We start from the raw sequence: 17,772 nt of genomic DNA, 5'->3' as shown, positions 1-17,772 counted from the left end.
GGAGGCAGGTTTAGTTGTTGTTTGAAGACAATCCCTGCCTCCGGAGGTCTGGTCTTGACCAGATAGATACCAGAATCAACAAGGTAGATCCACATGAACTGAAGGTGCTGCTGTGCAATGCCAGGTCAGTGATTTATAAGACCACTGCCATCCATGACTTGATCGTGGATGGAGGACTTGCCCTGGCATGTGTGACAGAGACATGCAGATAGGCATGTCCTTCCCACTGCTTGTCCACCAGGTTTCTCGTATGCACGCAACCCAGGTCATGTGGGCGGAGGGGGGGGTTGCAGTGATTTTTTAGGAAGTTACTAGCTTGCATCAGGTGTCCTACTGGGAAGACCCAGTTCTCTGAGTTCATGTTCTGGAAGTTGGGCAACAGGGGCAGTACAGGATTCCTTTTGGTGTATTGTCCTCCACACTGCACCAAGGATTCCCCACCCGAGCTGCTTCAGGTCGTGGTGGATGTTCTCCTGGAGACACCTAGTTTGGTTGTCCTACCTAGGGGATTTTAACATCCATGCCGACACGACCTTACAAGGGGCCGCTCGGGATTTCATGGAAAACATGGCCTTCATGGGGCTGTCACTGAATACGTTTGGCCCAACTCATAGACACGGACATGCCTTAGACCTGGTGTTTACCTCTATTGACATGGGTGATTTGACACTAAGTAAAGGCGAAACTAAAGAAGTGCCATGGTCAGATCACTTCCTAGTGCAACTGGACTTCTCAACCCTTCCCCTCTGCAGGGAGGTGGGACCAATTTGGATGCCCCCCCGGCCACTTAATGGATCCAAATGGTTTCCAGAGAGTGGTAGGGGATGCTTTATCTCATGTTGATAGCCTTCCAGGTGATTCCTTGGTGGCCCGCTGGAATGCGGAGTTAACCAGGGCTATTGACTGTCTGGCTCTGAAGTGCCCTCTCTGATTGCATGGAGCCCGAACAGCCCTGTGGTTTTCCCCGGAGCTGAGGGCAATGAAACAATCGCTGAGATGGCTGGAGCTCCAGTGGTAGAAAACCCATTTTGAATCTGACCGGACATGGGTTAGAACTCAACATTGAGCCTACGAAGTGGCGATAGTCACGGCGAAGAGGACTTTCTTCACCACCTCTATCGTATCTGCAGAAAATAGCAGCAGGAGACTCTTTCAGGTGGTTCGCAATTTAACGGAACCACTTTTGCCACTGGGGCCTGGTAAGGACCCCAATATCTTCTGAAATGATTTTGCAAAGTTTTTTGCAGATAAAGTCACTCAGATTCGGAAAGAGGTAGAATCCACTATGGCTGCAGGGCCAGGGCGGGAGAGTGCTAGAGTCCTGTCTAGCCTTGTTACATGGGATCAATTCCAGTCTGTTACCTCCGAGGATGTGGACAGGCTGCTTGGACAAGTGAAACCGACCACCTGTCTCCTGGATCCTTGCCCATCCTGGCTTATAAAAGCTAGCCGGGAAGGACTGGGCAATGGGCCAGATTGTGTCAAAGGTATCTTTTTTGAAGATACCTTTGATGAGGCACTAATGACATGTGAGGCATTATGGCAGAGTAATGGTCCAGATGTTATTAATCCAAGCCTCTATTGCTCTTTTAGAGATTTCCTTCCATCATGGGCAATAACTGTAGTCTAGCTGCTGTGAACAGAAAGGAAATTAATTCTTTAGTTTGAAGCATAGAATATGGGGTCAAATATGGTTATAATAAGGTAAGTGCTGAATAAGGACAGATAGATTGTTTACAGATTTTGGAGGTCAGATAAAAAGCTCTTCCCCAGAAGACATGGACCATGGTACACCCCCACCAAACGCGAAAGTAGGAATCCGAGACCTTCGGCATGCAAAGCAACTTCTCTACCACTGAGCTGCACCCCGCCCCCCGAAAATATAACAAAGTCTAAATTTCTCCATCAGCTCCCTCTTTTTTAAAAAAGGTACCCGTTGAAATGACACTGGACCACCATTTAGGGTTGTCTTGTTACTGTTCTAAACCCCTTCCCAGGAGGAGGCTTTTTAGAAATTGGGGGGGGGGGTGTCGTTTTTCGCTACTGCTGCCAGAAATTGAACCCATGAATTTCTCACTAAATAAACGGGAACATAGAGCTTGCCGGCTAGTAAGGGAATTTCTGTTTGCAGAGAGGGGGGGGCGGATCTCCTGCCCCTCCCCCTCCCCCTGGGTCAATGAGCTCCGCTTCCTAGAAAGGCAGGAAGTTTTTTTTGGGGGGGGGAGAGGCAATTTGGAGGGGAGGGGTATCCATCGTCATTCCCGGAAGAGAAGCGGACTTGGAGAAGAGGAAAAAGAGGTACCGCATATTTGGGGGTCCCCCCCCAGTGGAACTTAGCTACAAAGGGATTTCCAGCCCCACCCCGTGCATGTTGACTCAGAGGTCAGTCCTCCTCCGTTCAAAGGGGGGCGGCAGCCCCATCCCACCTAGTGATGCTCCTCTCTGTTTAACACCCTCCATCTCCCTTCTCACTGCTCCCCCCCCATCGCTCCCCCCCAGGCTCTGCCTCCTGCGTCAGGGAGCCGGTCTGGGCGGGAGGGGGGGCTGAGCTCCTCCAGGACCCTGATCTGCCCCCCCCCCGAAATCTGCGGCTGAAGCCCCTGCCTCAGTGGGGCGGAGATGGGGGGGCAAGCAGGGGAGAGGAAGTGGAAGCAGCTGGGGAACAGAGTCGCCTCTGGAGTGGGAGAGAGGGGGGAAATTTCGAATTGGGTGGGGGGTGAGAGATGGACAGTGTCCAGGGAAATCTGCCTCCGGAGCTTCCTGAGTAAGAAAGAGGCTGATGTGAGAAGGAAGGGGGAGGCCCCCCAACATCCCCTTTCAGAAACCCTAATCTGGCCGGCTGAGGTTGCTTTGGCACAAAGGAAAGAGCCTTGTTGGGTTTCCCATGTTGGGGGGTGTGTGTGTTGCTGTGCTGTTTTTGTGCTCCAAAACTGGAGGGAAGAGACACATTTTCCATTTCCTGAAGTATGAAAAAGGACCTTGATGGTTTCCCCCCTGCTTGGCAAGGGAAATGGGCCCATTGATGACAGGATTTGAAACTGATCAAGGTCTCAGGAGCCCTTTAAAAAGCTTCAAGGCAAAGACTGGAGGAATTAAAGAAACGCCCCCTCCCCAGCTGGACTTGGGGGAAAGGGGGAGGGGGAGGAAACTGATAACCACCACCACCCCTGCAGATTTTGATGCTCTTTCTTTCCAAAAAGAGGCTTCTCCAGATATCCTCTTGGGACTTTGTCGGGAAGGAGAATCAAAGCCCCCAGGGGTGGGAGATCTGGCCTGTCTAGCAGGATTGGCCCAGCGCAGAGGTGCTGAGGGACTTTCTCTGCCGGTGCTGCCAGACTCACTCCTGCCTGGCCTGGTCCCCATCCAGGTTGCCAGGAGGGTCTTATAACACTAAAAAGGTAAAGGTAAAGGTACCCCTGCCCGTACGCGCCAGTCTTGACAGACTCTGGGGTTGTGCGCCCATCTCACTCAGGAGGCCGGGGGCCAGCGCTGTCCGGAGACACTTCCGGGTCACGTGGCCAGCGTGACAAAGCTGCATCTGGCGAGCCAGCGCAGCACACGGGACGCCGTTTACCTTCCCGCTGGTAAGAGGTCCCTATTTATCTACTTGCACTCGGAGGTGCTTTCGAACTGCTAGGTTGGCAGGCGCTGGGACCGAGCAGCGGGAGCGCACCCCGCCGCGGGGATTCGAACCGCCGACCTTTCGATCGGCAAGCCCTAGGCGCTGAGGCTTTTACCCACAGCGCCACCCGCGTCCCCTTCTAACACTATGGGTCTTCTAAAGCCCACCACCTGGGCAGTGCTCACACCAGAACCCTGCAAGGTGGGCCAGGATGACAGCCAGATTGATGGGTGGGACAGAGGACAGAATTGGTGGGGCTATGGGGCTGACTCTGAGCTTTGTCCAGGAGCTGCCTGCCTTCCAGGGATATTTTCCAGCCCCACAAAAGCCCCCCAGGAGGCAGCTGGGAAGCTTTGGGAAAAAAGGTGTAGCGCTGAGGGCGAGAGAGAAAGAAAGAGGTGACTTGAGGGCCAATTCAGCCCCTGGGTCTGAGGTCCCCCACCCTGCAGTTTGGGTGCTGTGCTTCCACCAGGGAGACCCTGTCTCCCATTCCCATGCTCAGGAGGGATGCCCTGTGCCCAGTTTGGACCCCCTGATTATTTCTCCTCCTGTCCTTCCTCACAGTGTAGGGAAGATAAAAGGGGACACACACACACACACACAGGTTCCTAAGAGGAAGGACCAGGGGGCCAGAAGCCACTGAACTTCCTATTTCTGTCCCCTAAACCACAATCCATGTTAGCGCATAGAGTGCTCTAAATATTTCCTCTCCCCTTGGATGGAGCTTCTTCACCCTGGTGCCCTCCAGATGTTGGTTTTCCTCTGACTGCAAATTCTGCCCATAATTTAGGAGTTTCCCTTATTTTCTTTATTCTAAATGTACCAAAAGGTCAGAAAGTGGTTTCCTGGATGACTGTTTGGAGGAAAGGAAAAGCGAGGTCTGCAGAGGTACTGACCGTAATTCTTTCTGCGAAGCTTCATTCAGAGTTTGGAATTTGAAGCTGAATGTCCCCTAAAGACTGAGGCAGCTTATAGTATTATAAAGATCCTGTAGAAAGGATTACATCCTTCCACTTCCCTGCCTTTGAAATTAGAATTTATGCATATTCGTTTATTAGTATTGATATTTGTAATTTGTAACAGGTATGCTATCTGTGTAAATGTATCCCACCCTAATTAAATCCATCTTTCTGTGAACCGCCCTGAGACCTGCGGGTATAGGGCGGTATATAAATTTAATTATTAACTATTATTATTATTATTTCTTCATTGTTCTCCTAAAAGGGCTGCTCCCTGCATTGAAGTGCATTGTTGCAACAGCTGAGAGGGTCCCGGAAGTGGCCCTGTTTCCGCCTCCTCCTCCATCCTTTCCTCTGGCAACGCAATGGCCTCTGAGACCCCCTCTGAACGGCCTCTTCTCAGAGGTGGAGTGGAAAGAGGAGCCAAGCAGCTTCCTCAGGTAGGGAAAGAGCAACGGGAGGAGGGAGGAGGGAAGAGGCACAGATGGGACCACCCAGCTTCCCTCAGTGTTGAGTGGGGATGATGGGGATCTAAGAGCAGCTCTGTCTTCTTCCTCTTCTTCTTCCAGGCCCTCTTGACCTTTGAGGAGGTGGCTGTGTTTTTCACGGAGGAGGAGTGGGCTCTGCTGGATCCAGGCCAAAGAGCTCTGTACAAGGAAGTCATGGAGGAGAATTATGAGATGGTGGCCTCTCTAGGTAAGGACACATTTTTATTCCTCCTGGCTGTTAGACATTGGAGGTGTGAATCTCCTGTTTCTGCCATTTATTCATCCCGTGTCTTCCTCTTTGGCGAAGCCTCAAAGCCGAATAAGATTGTCTTCCATGAACATGGTCTTAACGGTGTGTCCGTAAGTGACTGCAGAGTCCAATTCTGGATCCACACATCCTTCCACAGTGGGGACATAGGTTTCCAGGCAGGAGTTAATTACATTGAGGGTTTCCCAAACGTACTTTCCTCTTAGCTTGTTTCTCCCTTTCATCCAGTGTGGCGCAGTGGTTAAGAGCGGTAGACTCGTAATCTGGTGAACTGGGTTCGCGTCTCCGCTCCTCCACATGCAGTTGCTGGGTGACCTTGGGCTAGCCACACTTCTTTGAAGTCTCTCAGCCCCACTCACCTCACAGAGTGTTTGTTGTGGGGGAGGAAGGGAAAGGAGAACGTTAGCCGCTTTGAGACTCCTTTGTGTAGTGATAAAGTGGGATATCAAATCCAAACTCTTCTTCTTCATCCTGAGTTGGTGCTTCTTCAAAGTCCATGATCCCTTGGTAAAGGCTATTCTGCAATTGGATGATGATGATAATTTATTTCCCGCCCATCTGCCCTTGTTTCCCCAGCCACTCTGGGCAGCTCCCAACAAAATATTAAAAATAGAATCAAACATTAAAAACTTCCCTAAACAGGGCTGCCTTCAGATGTCTTCTAAAAGTCAGATAGTTGTTTATTTCCTTGACATCTGATGGGAGGGTGTTCGACCGGGCGGGCACCTCTACCGAGAAGTGTGTCCCTTCAGATGTTGCTGCACTACAACTCCCATCATCCCTGTTCATTGGCCATCTTTACTTGGGTTGATGCTACTTAGAGTCCAACCACATCTTGAGGGCCATAGATGCCTCACGTCAGCACGTCAGCAGAGAAGGTTTCTCTTGGTGCTCAGTGTTACATGTGAGTTGAAGGTAGAACTGGATACTAAGGGTTCTTGATATTATTTTCAGATTTCCTTTCCTAAAATGTGGTACATGGGAGAGGGAGGAATGCTGGATTTGTTAAAATAAGAGAAAGTGCGGATTGGTCTTGCTGCGTGTTAATTTCTCTTGTTTTCTTCCTTGAAGACCTAACAATATTTTCTTTCCCCCAACTTTCAACCAGGTGATGGAGAAGACAATCAGAATCATGAGGGGCCACCTGTGAAGTACTACAGTGTGAGTGAACACCTTAGCACACATCTACAAACTAACAGAGGGGAGAAACCATTCAGATGTATGGAGTGCGGAAAGAGCTTCAGACAGTCTTCAAACCTTACTAGACATCAACAGATTCACACAGGGGAGAAACCATTTAAATGCTTGGAGTGTGGAAAGAGTTTCAGACAGTATTTACACCTTAATGTACATCAACAAATTCACACAGGGGAGAAACCATTTAGATGTGTGGAGTGTGGGAAGGGTTTCATTAGGAGTGCAAGCCTTACTCAACATAAACGGACTCACACAGGGGAGAAACCATTTAGGTGTACGGAGTGTGGAAAGAGCTTCAGGCAGAGTAATAACCTTATCAAACATCAACAAACTCACACAGGTGAGAAACCATATAAATGTTTGGCGTGTGGAAAGAGCTACACTGAAAGTCGGTCACTTGCAAAACATCAACAAACCCACAGAAAGGAGAAACCATATAGATGTATGGAGTGTGGGAAGGGTTTCATTAGGAGTGCAAGCCTTACTCAACATAAACGGACTCACACAGGGGAGAAACCATTCAGATGTATGGAGTGCGGAAAGAGCTTCAGGCAGAGTAATAACCTTACCAAACATCAACAAACTCACACAGGTGAGAAACCATATAAATGTTTGGTGTGTGGAAAGAGCTACACTGTAAGTGGGTCACTTGCAAAACATCAACAAAGCCACACAGAGGAGAAACCATATAGATGTATGGAGTGTGGGAAGGGTTTCAGTGAAGCTGGAAAACTTACAAGACATCACCGAACTCACACAGGGGAGAAACCATATAGATGTATGGAGTGTGGAAAGAGCTTCAGGCAGAGTAATAACCTTACCAAACATCAACAAATTCACACACGGGAGAAAGCATATAAGTGTTTGGCGTGTGGAAAGAGCTACACTAAAAGTGCGTACCTTGCAAAACATCAACAAACCCACACAGAAGAGAAACCATATAGATGTACGGAGTGTGGGAAGGGTTTTAGTGAGGGTGGAAAACTTACAAGACATCACCGAACTCACACAGGGGAGAAACCATATAGATGTATGGAGTGTGGGAAGGGTTTCCGTGAAGGTGGAAAACTTACAAGACATCACCGAACTCACACAGGGGAGAAACCCTTTAGATGTACAGAGTGTGGAAAGAGCTTTATTCACAATGGAGCACTTATTGTACATCTACGAACTCACACAGGGGAGAAACCCTTTAGATGTATGGAGTGTGGAAAGAGCTTCAGTCAGAAAGGAAACCTTAAAAAACATCAACAAACACACAGGGGAGAAACCATATGAATGTATGGATTGTGGAAAGTGTTTCAGTAAGAGCATAACTCTTAGAAAACATCAACGATCTCACAGAGAAGCAACGGTTTAAATGTTTGAAGTGTGGAAAGTGTTTCAGTTATAATGGAGTTCTTAATAATCACAATCACTGTTGTGCATATATGTATTAAAGCAACAAAGGTAATGTCTCATAATAGTAAGTATAATGAAAGATACAATGTACTGTTTGGGGTATTCAGAATGCGGCTCTGGAGTGCTCATTGTGAGTGAACATGTGCTGAGAATCCATTGATATTTGATCTTTGGCAGACATAGTTAAGAATGGAGAGTTGTGAAAAGTAGAACACAACAGTGGTGTTTAGGAAGCAGTATTGGCTTTGGAAATCTAGAACTGTAGAGTTGAAAGGGACTCCAGGGTCTTCTAGTCCAACTCCCTGTTATAAGAACAGCAGCATAAAGTCCATTTTTATAATTGCAATAAAGGAACAATGAAAACACAGAAAGACTGAAACCATCGTCTTATGTGCACAGTGTAATTTTAACCCGTCCTACGTTGTTTAAATTCATTTAAATTCGTTGTTTAAAACGTTGTTTTATAAATTCATTGCTTTTATGATGTCTTCTCATTCATGGCTCCATTAACGGGCAAAGTGGATAAAATCCCTGGTTGCAGCTGGAATAAAGAGGTTCTGAGGGGAACAACCAATATGGGGAGGGAAGGTGGCACAGGGAAATGTGGGCATTGCCAGTGGTTTCAGGACAGTCATTTCCTCCCTAAATGGTGGTCCAGTGTAATATGTGTACCTTTTGTAAAAAGAGGGAGCTGATGGAGAAAGTTAGGCTTTGTTATGGGTTGGGGGACGCAACTCAATGGTAGAGCATTTGCTTTGCATGCTGAAGGTCTCGGATTCCTATTTTCACGTTTGGTGGGAGTGTAGCATGGTCCAAGTCTTCTGGGGCAAAGTTTTTTAATCCGACCTTCAAAATCTCTAAATCTACCATCTGAATTCAGCACTTGCATTATTATAACTAGAGGAGGACTGCCTGCCGGGAGCCTGAGGGCCCTGCTCTGCCTCTCTCCACCCATAGCTGTCAACTTTTCCCTTTTCTTGCGAGGAATCCTATTCGGAATAAGGGAATTCCCCTTAAAAAAAGGAAAAAGGTGACAGCTATGTCTCCACCTGGCCTAGGGTGGGGCCTGACAGGCTTCACAAGGACTGTGGCTGCTGCTCAACAGAGAGGCCTCCTCCTCAAAATTGTTTCTAAAATACTTTTTATAAAAATTCTGCTTTAGTGTTTTAACTGCTTTTAACTGGGCTGCAGGGGTATTCAGTGGGAGGGGCTTGGGAAGAGAGGAGTTGGGGAGAGCCCGGGAGACCAATTACAGTGGTTCTGGGTAGGGGGAGGTATAGTGTGAGAGGAGGGGCAGGCCAGGTAAGGGGCGGGAGGCTCAGGCACTTAATGCCTCTGCTGTGTGCCAGCCCTTCCTCCAACTTGGGGAATTGTGGTTGTCATATCAGCCAACCCTTGGGTCTGCGACTGCTACTGCTGAATGCCAGGTCAACCCAGAATAAAATTTCCCTCATCCACGGATCTGATTTTGGACTAGGAGTCTGATCTGGCATGTATTACTAAAACCTGGGTGGGTGAACAGGGTGGAGTTGGTCTCAACCAGCTGTGCCCACCTGAGTACCCAGTGCAGCATCAAGCCAGAATCGAGGGTTGGGGGAGAAGGAGTTGCTGTGGTCTATAGAGATTCTCTATCTCCAGGCTCTCTGTCCAGTTGAGGGGGAATCTAGAGTGTGTGTTCCTGGCACTGGGCAATCAGGAAAGATTCGGGATTCTGCTGGTTTATCGCTCATCTCACTGCCCAGCAGTCTGCCCAGAGTTGGTTTCAGAGGCGGTGTTGAAGACTTCCAGATTGCTGGTTCTTGGAGACTTCAACATCCATGCCAAGGCAACTGGCTCTGGGCTGGTTCAGGACTTCATGGCTGCCATGACAACCATGGGGTTGTCCCAACATGTCACCGGCCCAACAAACATGGCAGGCCACACTCTGGACCTTGTTATCTCTATTGGGCAGGGAGAGGGTGATCTGAAGGTGGGGGACATTGACATCAGTCCCTTGTCATGGTCTGATCACTTCCTGTTGAGATTAAGATGTCAGCACCTTTTCCCTTTCAAAGCCCTGGCCGACCTGTGGAACACCAGAATGCCTCAGGCTATTGACATGATCTTTTTTTAAAAAAAAGATATTTATTAAATTTTCCAATTTTTTATACAAAAAAAAAGAGATTAAAAAAACACATATAGTTCATAAATCATACTTTTCAATAACCAATTTCTCTGACCTCCTCATACCTCCCCTTCTTGTATTCCATTTAAGATTATTTGTTCAGCAAATCCTTAATTTAAATCATTACAGCTTATAATATCACCTTATTTTCTATCCAAACCCTTTTTTCCCCATCCATGTTCCTTTATATCATTACAGCTAAAGGTAAAGGTAAAGGTACCCCTGCCCGTACGGGCCAGTCTTGACAGACTCTAGGGTTGTGCGCCCATCTCACTCAAGAGGCCGGGAGCCAGCGCTGTCCGCAGACACTTCCGGGTCACGTGGCCAGCGTGACGAAGCTACTCTGGTGAGCCAGAGCTGCACACGGAAACGCCATTTACCTTCCCGCTAGTAAGCGGTCCCTATTTATCTACTTGCACCCGGGGGTGCTTTTGAACTGCTAGGTTGGCAGGCGCTGGGACCGAGCAACGGGAGCGCACCCCGCCGCGGGGATTCGAACCGCCGACCATGCGATCGGCAAGTCCTAGGCACTGAGGTTTTACCCACAGCGCCACCTGCGTCCCTATCATTACAGCTAGAAACCACTTAATTTCAATCCAACACCATTCAACATTCCTTAATTTTACAATATTTCTGTAAGTAGTCCTTAAATTTTTTCCAATCTTCTTCTGCCGACTCTTCTCCCTGGTCACGGATTCTGCTCGTCATTTCTGCCAGTCCCATACAGTCAATCAGTTTCATCTGCCATTCTTCCAGAGTGGGTAGATCTTGCGTCTTCCAATACTTTGCAATGAGTATTCTTGCTGCTGTTGTAGCATACATGAAAAAAGTTCTATCTTTCTTTGGCACCAATTGGCCGGACATGCCCAAGAGAAAGGCCTCTGGTTTCTTCAAGAAGGTATATTTAAATACCTTTTTCAATTCATTATATATCATTTCCCAGAAAGCCTTAATCCTGGGGCACGTCCACCAAAGGTGAAAGAATGTTCCTTCATTTTCCTTACATTTCCAACATTTATTGTCGGGCAAATGGTAGATTTTTGCAAGCTTGACTGGGGTCATGTACCACCTATATATCATTTTCATAATATTCAGGCTATTGACATGATCACCCCTGAGCACTAACTCCCACTTTGTGGAGCCCGATTGCCCCCCGGTATACTCCAGAGTTTAGGGTGAAGAAAGTAGCTGGGAGACGGCTTGAATGCAAGTGGAGGAAAGATCCGAATGAATGCAACTGAACACTGGTAAGGGCTCATTATCGACCCTACCTAGTGGCAGTGAAGGCAGCAAAGAAGGCGTGCCTCCATTGCATCTTCATTTGACATCCAGCAGAGCTTTTCTGGGTTGTACGGAACCTTTTACAGGAGGGCCCAAAAGTGGTGGAAGAACCAACAGTAGCTCGCTGTGACTTGTTTGCAAAGCATTTTGAGGAGAAGATCGCTTGCTTGTGTGGATGAGTTTCAGTGGGTAAGGCTCAAGGATGTGGACAAGGTGCTTGGATCAGTCAGGGCGACCACTGGATGGCAGCTAACGGACTGAGGTTGAATCCTGACAAGACAGAAGTACTGTTCTTGGGGGACAGAGGGTGGGCTGGTGTGGAGGACTCCCTGATCCTGAATGGGGTAACTGTGCCCCTGAAGGACCAGGTGCGCAGCCTGGGAGTCATTCTGGACTCACAGCTGTCCATGGAGGCACAGGTCAATTCTGTGTCCAGGGCAGCTGTCTACCAGCTCCACCTGGTACGCAGGCTAAGACCCTATCTGCCCACGGACTGCCTTGCCAGAGTGGTGCATGCTCTGGTTATCTCTCGCTTGGACTACTGCAATGCGCTCTACGTGGGGCTACCTTTGAAGGTGACCCAGAAACTACAACTAATCCAGAATGTGGAAGCTGGACTGGTGACTGGGAGTGGCCACCAAGACCATATAACACCGGTCCTGAACGATCTTCATAGGCTCCCAGTACATTTCCGAGCACAATTCAAAGTGTTGGTGCTGACCTTTAAAGCCCTAAACGGCCTCGGTCCTGTATACCTGAAGGAGCATCTCCACCCCCATCATCCAGCCCGAACACTAAGGTCCAGCTCTGAGGGCCTTCTGGCGGTTCCCTTGCTGCGAGAAGTGAGGTTACAGGGAATAGGGCAGAGGGCCTTCTCGGTAGTGGCGAGTGCCCTGTGGAACGCCCTCCCAGTAGATGTCAAGGCAATAAACAACTATTTTAATTTTAAAAGACAACTGAAGGCAGCCCTGTTTAGGGAAGTTTTTAATGTCTGATGCTGTATTGCTTTTAATATTCTGTTGGGAGCTGCTCAGAGTGGCTGGGGAAACCCAGCCAGATGGGCGGGGTATAAAATAATAATAATAATAATAATAATAATAATAATAATAATAATAATTACTTGCGCTCTAGACCCTTGCCCCTCTTGGCTGATGAAAACAGGTGAGGGAACAGCTGGCTGGGCCAGGGAGGTGATCAATGGTCCCTGCCTGTATGAAGGAGGCAGTGGTAAAACCACTCCATAAGAAACCTTCCCTAGATTCAGAAAACCTAGCAAACTACCAGCCAGTTGCTAATTTCCCTTTCCTGGGCAAGGTTCTGGAGTGAGTGGTGGTGGTCCAGATCTGGACGCTTTTGGAATAAACTGATTTTCTGGATCCATTTCAACTGGGATTTCGGCTCAGTTTTGACATGGAAACTGTTTTGGTCGCCCTGTATAATGGCCTCTGTCAAGAGAGAGACAAGGGAAACATATCCCTGTTAATTCTCCTCTTTTTTGTTGCCTCTTGCAAGAATTGAACCCATGAATTTTTCACTAAATAAACGGGAATATAGAGCTCGCAGGCTGGGAAGAGCATTTCTGTTTGCAGGGAGGGGGAGGCGGATCTCCTGCCCCTCCCACTCTCTCTGGGTCAATGAGCTCCGCTTCCTAGAGAGGCAGGAAGTTTGTTTTTATTGGGGAGGGGGGAGGCAATCTGGGGGGGAGGGGTCTCCATCCTCACTCCCAGAAGAGAAGCGGACTTGGAGAAGAGGTGCCTTATATTTGGGAGTTATTTGGGGGTGGGAAAAGGATTTGCTTTCCCTCTTCCTGAAACTTCAAACAGGGCAGGTGGGAAAGGAGGAGGGAGGATGGGGGGGTAGAAAGGAAAGCAGGTAGAGGCTCCGTTCTTTCCCTGTGGGAATAAGTGGGGGGGGCGTGATAAAGGCCGTCCTGTTGCAAAGTGGGTTCCCCCTCCCTCAACAGGGTTTGCATTGCAAGATGCTTTTTGAAGCGCAGAGATCAAGTCAGGCTCCCATGTTTGGGGGACTGTGGGGGGGGGCAAAGACACTGGAGCCAAACCAGAAAAGCCCCCCCCCCAGTGCACCCTAACTACAAAGGGATTTACAGCCCAACCCTCAGTGCTGGATTTACATATAAGCTAAACAAACTATAGCTTAGGGGCCTCGCTCTCTTGGGGCCCCCCCAAAAGGAAAAAAACAACTGATGGTACATTTCCAAAATATAAGATAAAAAACAAATAAAATAAAACCTACATACAGCAACAGTGTGTTGTGTTGTGTAGGCTCCTATGATGTAATGAGCCCCGCCTGCTTGCCTGCGCCCTAAAATATCACTGGTTTTCTCATTTATATATATAGGGTGTCTGCATTCTGCATGGACTGGTTGCATGGCAACAAGTGCAAATGGCTTTAGATTCCTAATAGGTCCATAAATTACCACATAGCATATAAGGTAAAGGTAAAGGTACCCCTGCCCGTACGGGCCAGTCGTGTCCGACTCTAGGGTTGTGCGCTCATCTCACTTAAGAGGCCGGGAGCCAGCGCTGTCCGCAGACAGTTCCGGGTCACGTGGCCAGCGTGATGAAGCTGCTCCGGCAAGCCAGCAGCAGCGCAGCACACGGAAACGCCGTTTACCTTCCCGCTATAAAGCGGTACCTATTTATCTACTTGCACTTAGGGGTGCTTTCGAACTGCTAGGTGGGCAGGAGCTGGGACGGAAAGACGGGAGCTCACCCCGCCGCGGGGATTCGAACCGCTGACCATACGATTGGCAAGTCCTAGGCACTGAGGTTTTACCCACAGCGCCACCCGCATCCCTCCACATAGCATATATCCAACACAAAAAACAGCGGCAATTTGTTGTTGACAAAGGACAGCAGGACATATAAAGGGCCCCTACTCCATTCAAAGGGGTGGTACAGTGGTGCCTCATTCCGCAAGTTTTTTCTTCTTGCGAGTTTTTCGTCTTGCGAAGCACGGTTTCCCATAGGAATGCATTGAAAATCAATTAATGCGTTCCTATGGAGACCGCCTTCAGACCAGGTCCGGGGACAGACTCCCGGGGGGAGAAGGACTTTTCTCCCCACCGCCAGCCTTCAGAACAGCCTTCTGAAGGCTGGCGGTGGGAAGAAAAGCCCTTCTCCCGCCGCCAGCCTTCAGAAGAGTTCCCGCAGGGCTGCCTAGGCTGCGGATAGCAGCCTGCTGCCCGGCGCGAGGGGCGCTCTGAAGCAGAGCGCCCCTCGCGCGGGGCAGACATTCGCAGCTTGGGGAGCCCTGCAGGACTTCCCCGCAGGGCTCTCCAAGCTGCGGATAGCAGCCTGCTGCCCCGCACGAGGGGCGCTCTTAAGCAGAGCGCCCCTCGCGCGGGGCAGACATTCGCAGCTTGGGGAGCTCTCCAAGCTGCGGATAGGGGTAGCAGGCTCCTGCAGGGCTCCCCAAGCTGCGGATGTCTGCCCAGCGTGAGGGGCGCTGGGGGATGTCTGCCCGGCGTGAAGCAGAGCGCCCCTCGCACGGGGCAGCAGGCTGCTATCCGCAGCCTAGGCAGCCCTGCAGGAACTCTTCTGAAGGCTGGCGGGGGAGAAGGGCTTTTCTTCCCACCGCCAGCCTTCAGAACAGCCTTCTGAATGTTGGCGGTGGGGAGGAAAACCTTCCTCCCACCGCAAGTCTTCAAGACAGGTCTGGGAACAGAGGAGAAGCACTGCCTTCTCGGTAGTGGCGCCCACCCTGTAGAACGCCCTCCCATCAGATGTCAAAGAGAAAAATAACTACCAAACTTTTAGAAGACATCTGAAGGCAGCCCTGTTTAGGGAAGCTTTTAATGTTTAATAGGTTATTGTATTTTAGTGATTTGTTGCAAGCTGCCCAGAGTGGCTGGGGAAACCCAGCCAGATAGGTGGGGTATATTATTATTATTATTATTATTATTATTATTATTATCCAGGCCAAAGAACTCTGCACAAGGAAGTCATGGAGGAGAATGATGAGATTGTGGCCTCTCTGGGTAAGGATGAATTTTTATTTATTTATTTTGCACATTTTTTACTCAATTTATTTTTACTCAATTTATTTTAATCAATCAATTAAATTTAAATACATTTGCATATTGACTAAACCTCAATATAGTTTCCATTATAAGATAATGAAAGATGTAAGGTAAGTTAAACTTTAATAAATAAGAACTAAAACAAGGTGATTTTTCCTCCTGTTTGCTCTTACAGAGTTCATTATGTTTATTTTATTTACGCCATTTGTATCCCATCCTTCGGCTAAAGATCTCCAGGTGGGTAAAAAGCAAAATTCAGAAAACTACCATATCCATATAAAAGATAATAAAATGCAGAAGCAAAACTACAACAAATTAATCAGTCTCTTTTATAGCAACAGTTAGAACTCTGCAAATCGTAAAGAAAACCTTGCCCCCACATTTCCAAACTCTCTTAGATACTTTACATTTTTTAAACGGCACAATTATTTCTTTTCTATAAATAAGGATGCATTTTTATCCCTCTTGACTGATACACATTGAAGGCGTGAATCTCCTGTTTGAGCCATTTATTCATGCCATGAAGGAGCAACATAGGCATAGCCGGCTGGATCAGCTGAGTGGCCCATCTAGTCCAGCATCCTGTTCTCCCACTGGCAAAACCAGATGCCTGTGGGAAACCAGCAAGCAGGATTCGAACACAAGAGCACTCTTGCCTCCTGTAGTTTCCAGTATTTAGGAACATTGCTGCTTCTGAGTGTGGAGGCATTGCAGAGCCATCACAACGAGTGGCCGGCAATAGACTTCTCCTCCATGTATTTGGGACATCATTGCTCCCCGTGGGATCAAGTTCCCTAGTTAAACTATGTGCTGTGTGAAGGAGGCTGATCTTTTATTTGTGCTTTATATTCTTCTTCTTCTTCTTCTTCTTCTTCTTCTTCTTCTTCTTCTTCTTATTATTATTATTATTATTATTATTATTAGAGTGGTACCTCGGGCTACAAACGCTTCGGGTTACAAATGCTTCAGGTTACAAACTCCATTAACCCGGAAGTAGTACCTCGGGTTACGAACTTTGCCCCATAATGAGAACATGCGCCGGCAGCGCAGGAGGTCCCATTAGCGAAAGCACACCTCAGGTTAAGAACGATTTGGGTTAAGAACGGACCACCGAAACGAATTAGGTACCACTGTATTTTCTGGGATTATTTCCTTTCCTAAAAATGTGCTACGTAGGAGAGGGGAGATTGTTGGCGGTGTTGGAATAAGAGAAAGTGCTAATTGGTATTGTTGTGTGTTAAGTTCTCTTGTTCTCTTCCTTCAATACCTAACAATATTTTCTCTCCCCCTTCCCCACTTTAAACCAGGTGATGGAGAAGGCAATCAGAATTCTGAGGGGCCATCTGTGAAGAACTTCTGTGTGAGTGAACACCTTAGCACACATACACAAACTAACACAGAGAAGAAATCCTTTAAATGTATGGAGTGCGGAAAGAGCTTCAGTAAAAGTGGAAATCTTACTGCACATCAACGAATTCACACAGGGGAGAAACCATTTAGATGTATGGAGTGTGGGAAGTGCTTCAGTGAAAGCGGAAATCTTACTGCACATCAACGAACTCACACGGGTGAGAAACCATTTAAGTGTATGGAGTGTGGAAAGAGCTTCCGTGAAAATGGAAAACTTATTATACATCAACGTACTCATACAGGGGAAAAACCACTTAAATGTATGGAGTGTGGGCAGAGCTTCAGTCAGAATGGAACTCTTACAACACATCTACGAATTCACACAGGCGAGAAACCCTTTAAATGTATGGAGTGTGGGCAGAGCTTCAGTCGGAATCGAACTCTTACAACACATTTACGAATTCACACAGGGGAGAAACCCTTTAAATGTACGGAGTGTGGGCAGAGCTTCAGTCGGAAGGGACGCCTTACTCTACATCAACGGACCCATACAGGGGAGAAACCATTTAGATGTATGGAGTGTGGGAAGTGCTTCAGTGAAAGCGGGAATCTTACCGTACATCAACGAACTCACACGGGTGAGAAACCATTTATATGTATGGATTGTGGGAAGTGCTTCAGTCACAGTGGAGGTCTTATAAGACATCTACAAACTCACACAGGAGAAACCCTGTAAATATTTGGAGTGTGGAAAGAACTTCAGTGAAAATGGAAAACTTACAATGCATCAACCATCTTACACAGGTGAGAAACCATTTAAATGAATGGAGTGTGGAAAGTGATTCAGTTATAACAGAGTTCTTAATAAACACCTACGGACTCTCACAGGGGAGAACCCAATTAGATGTATGGATTGTGCCAAGCGTTTTCCACAGAGTTCACTTTGTCCCTCATATCAACAGAAAGCAGAGACATCACCTTGCTGATAAAGGTCCATATA

The 17,772-nt window shown here is 47.9% G+C and overlaps 1 protein-coding gene across 1 annotated transcript; it reads left to right on the top strand.

Moving 5' to 3' along the window:
* The first annotated feature begins 2,226 nt into the window (after positions 1–2,226).
* LOC128409500 (oocyte zinc finger protein XlCOF6-like) lies at positions 2,227–17,772 on the top strand. Its single transcript, XM_053380025.1, has 5 exons — positions 2,227–2,298; positions 4,847–5,021; positions 5,151–5,277; positions 6,446–7,780; positions 16,889–17,772. Exons 2-5 carry the CDS (start codon positions 4,947–4,949, stop codon positions 17,506–17,508), a joined length of 2,157 nt encoding a protein of 718 aa, XP_053236000.1. The 5' UTR covers positions 2,227–2,298; positions 4,847–4,946; the 3' UTR covers positions 17,509–17,772.

Source organism: Podarcis raffonei, chromosome 2, assembly GCF_027172205.1.
Source record: "Podarcis raffonei isolate rPodRaf1 chromosome 2, rPodRaf1.pri, whole genome shotgun sequence".
Lineage (NCBI taxonomy): Eukaryota > Metazoa > Chordata > Lepidosauria > Squamata > Lacertidae > Podarcis > Podarcis raffonei.
The sequence above is the reverse complement of the archived record's forward strand: the minus strand, read 5'-3'. Positions and strand labels throughout refer to the sequence as shown.

Excerpts from the sequence above, each read along its gene's own strand:
- LOC128409500 (XM_053380025.1), top strand. The coding sequence starts at position 4,947 with ATGGCCTCTGAGACCCCCTCTGAACGGCCTCTTCTCAGAGGTGGAGTG. Across the intron at positions 5,022-5,150 it reads GAGCCAAGCAGCTTCCTCAG|GCCCTCTTGACCTTTGAGGA; the intron begins GTAGGGAAAGAG and ends TTCTTCTTCCAG. Across the intron at positions 5,278-6,445 it reads TGAGATGGTGGCCTCTCTAG|GTGATGGAGAAGACAATCAG; the intron begins GTAAGGACACAT and ends ACTTTCAACCAG.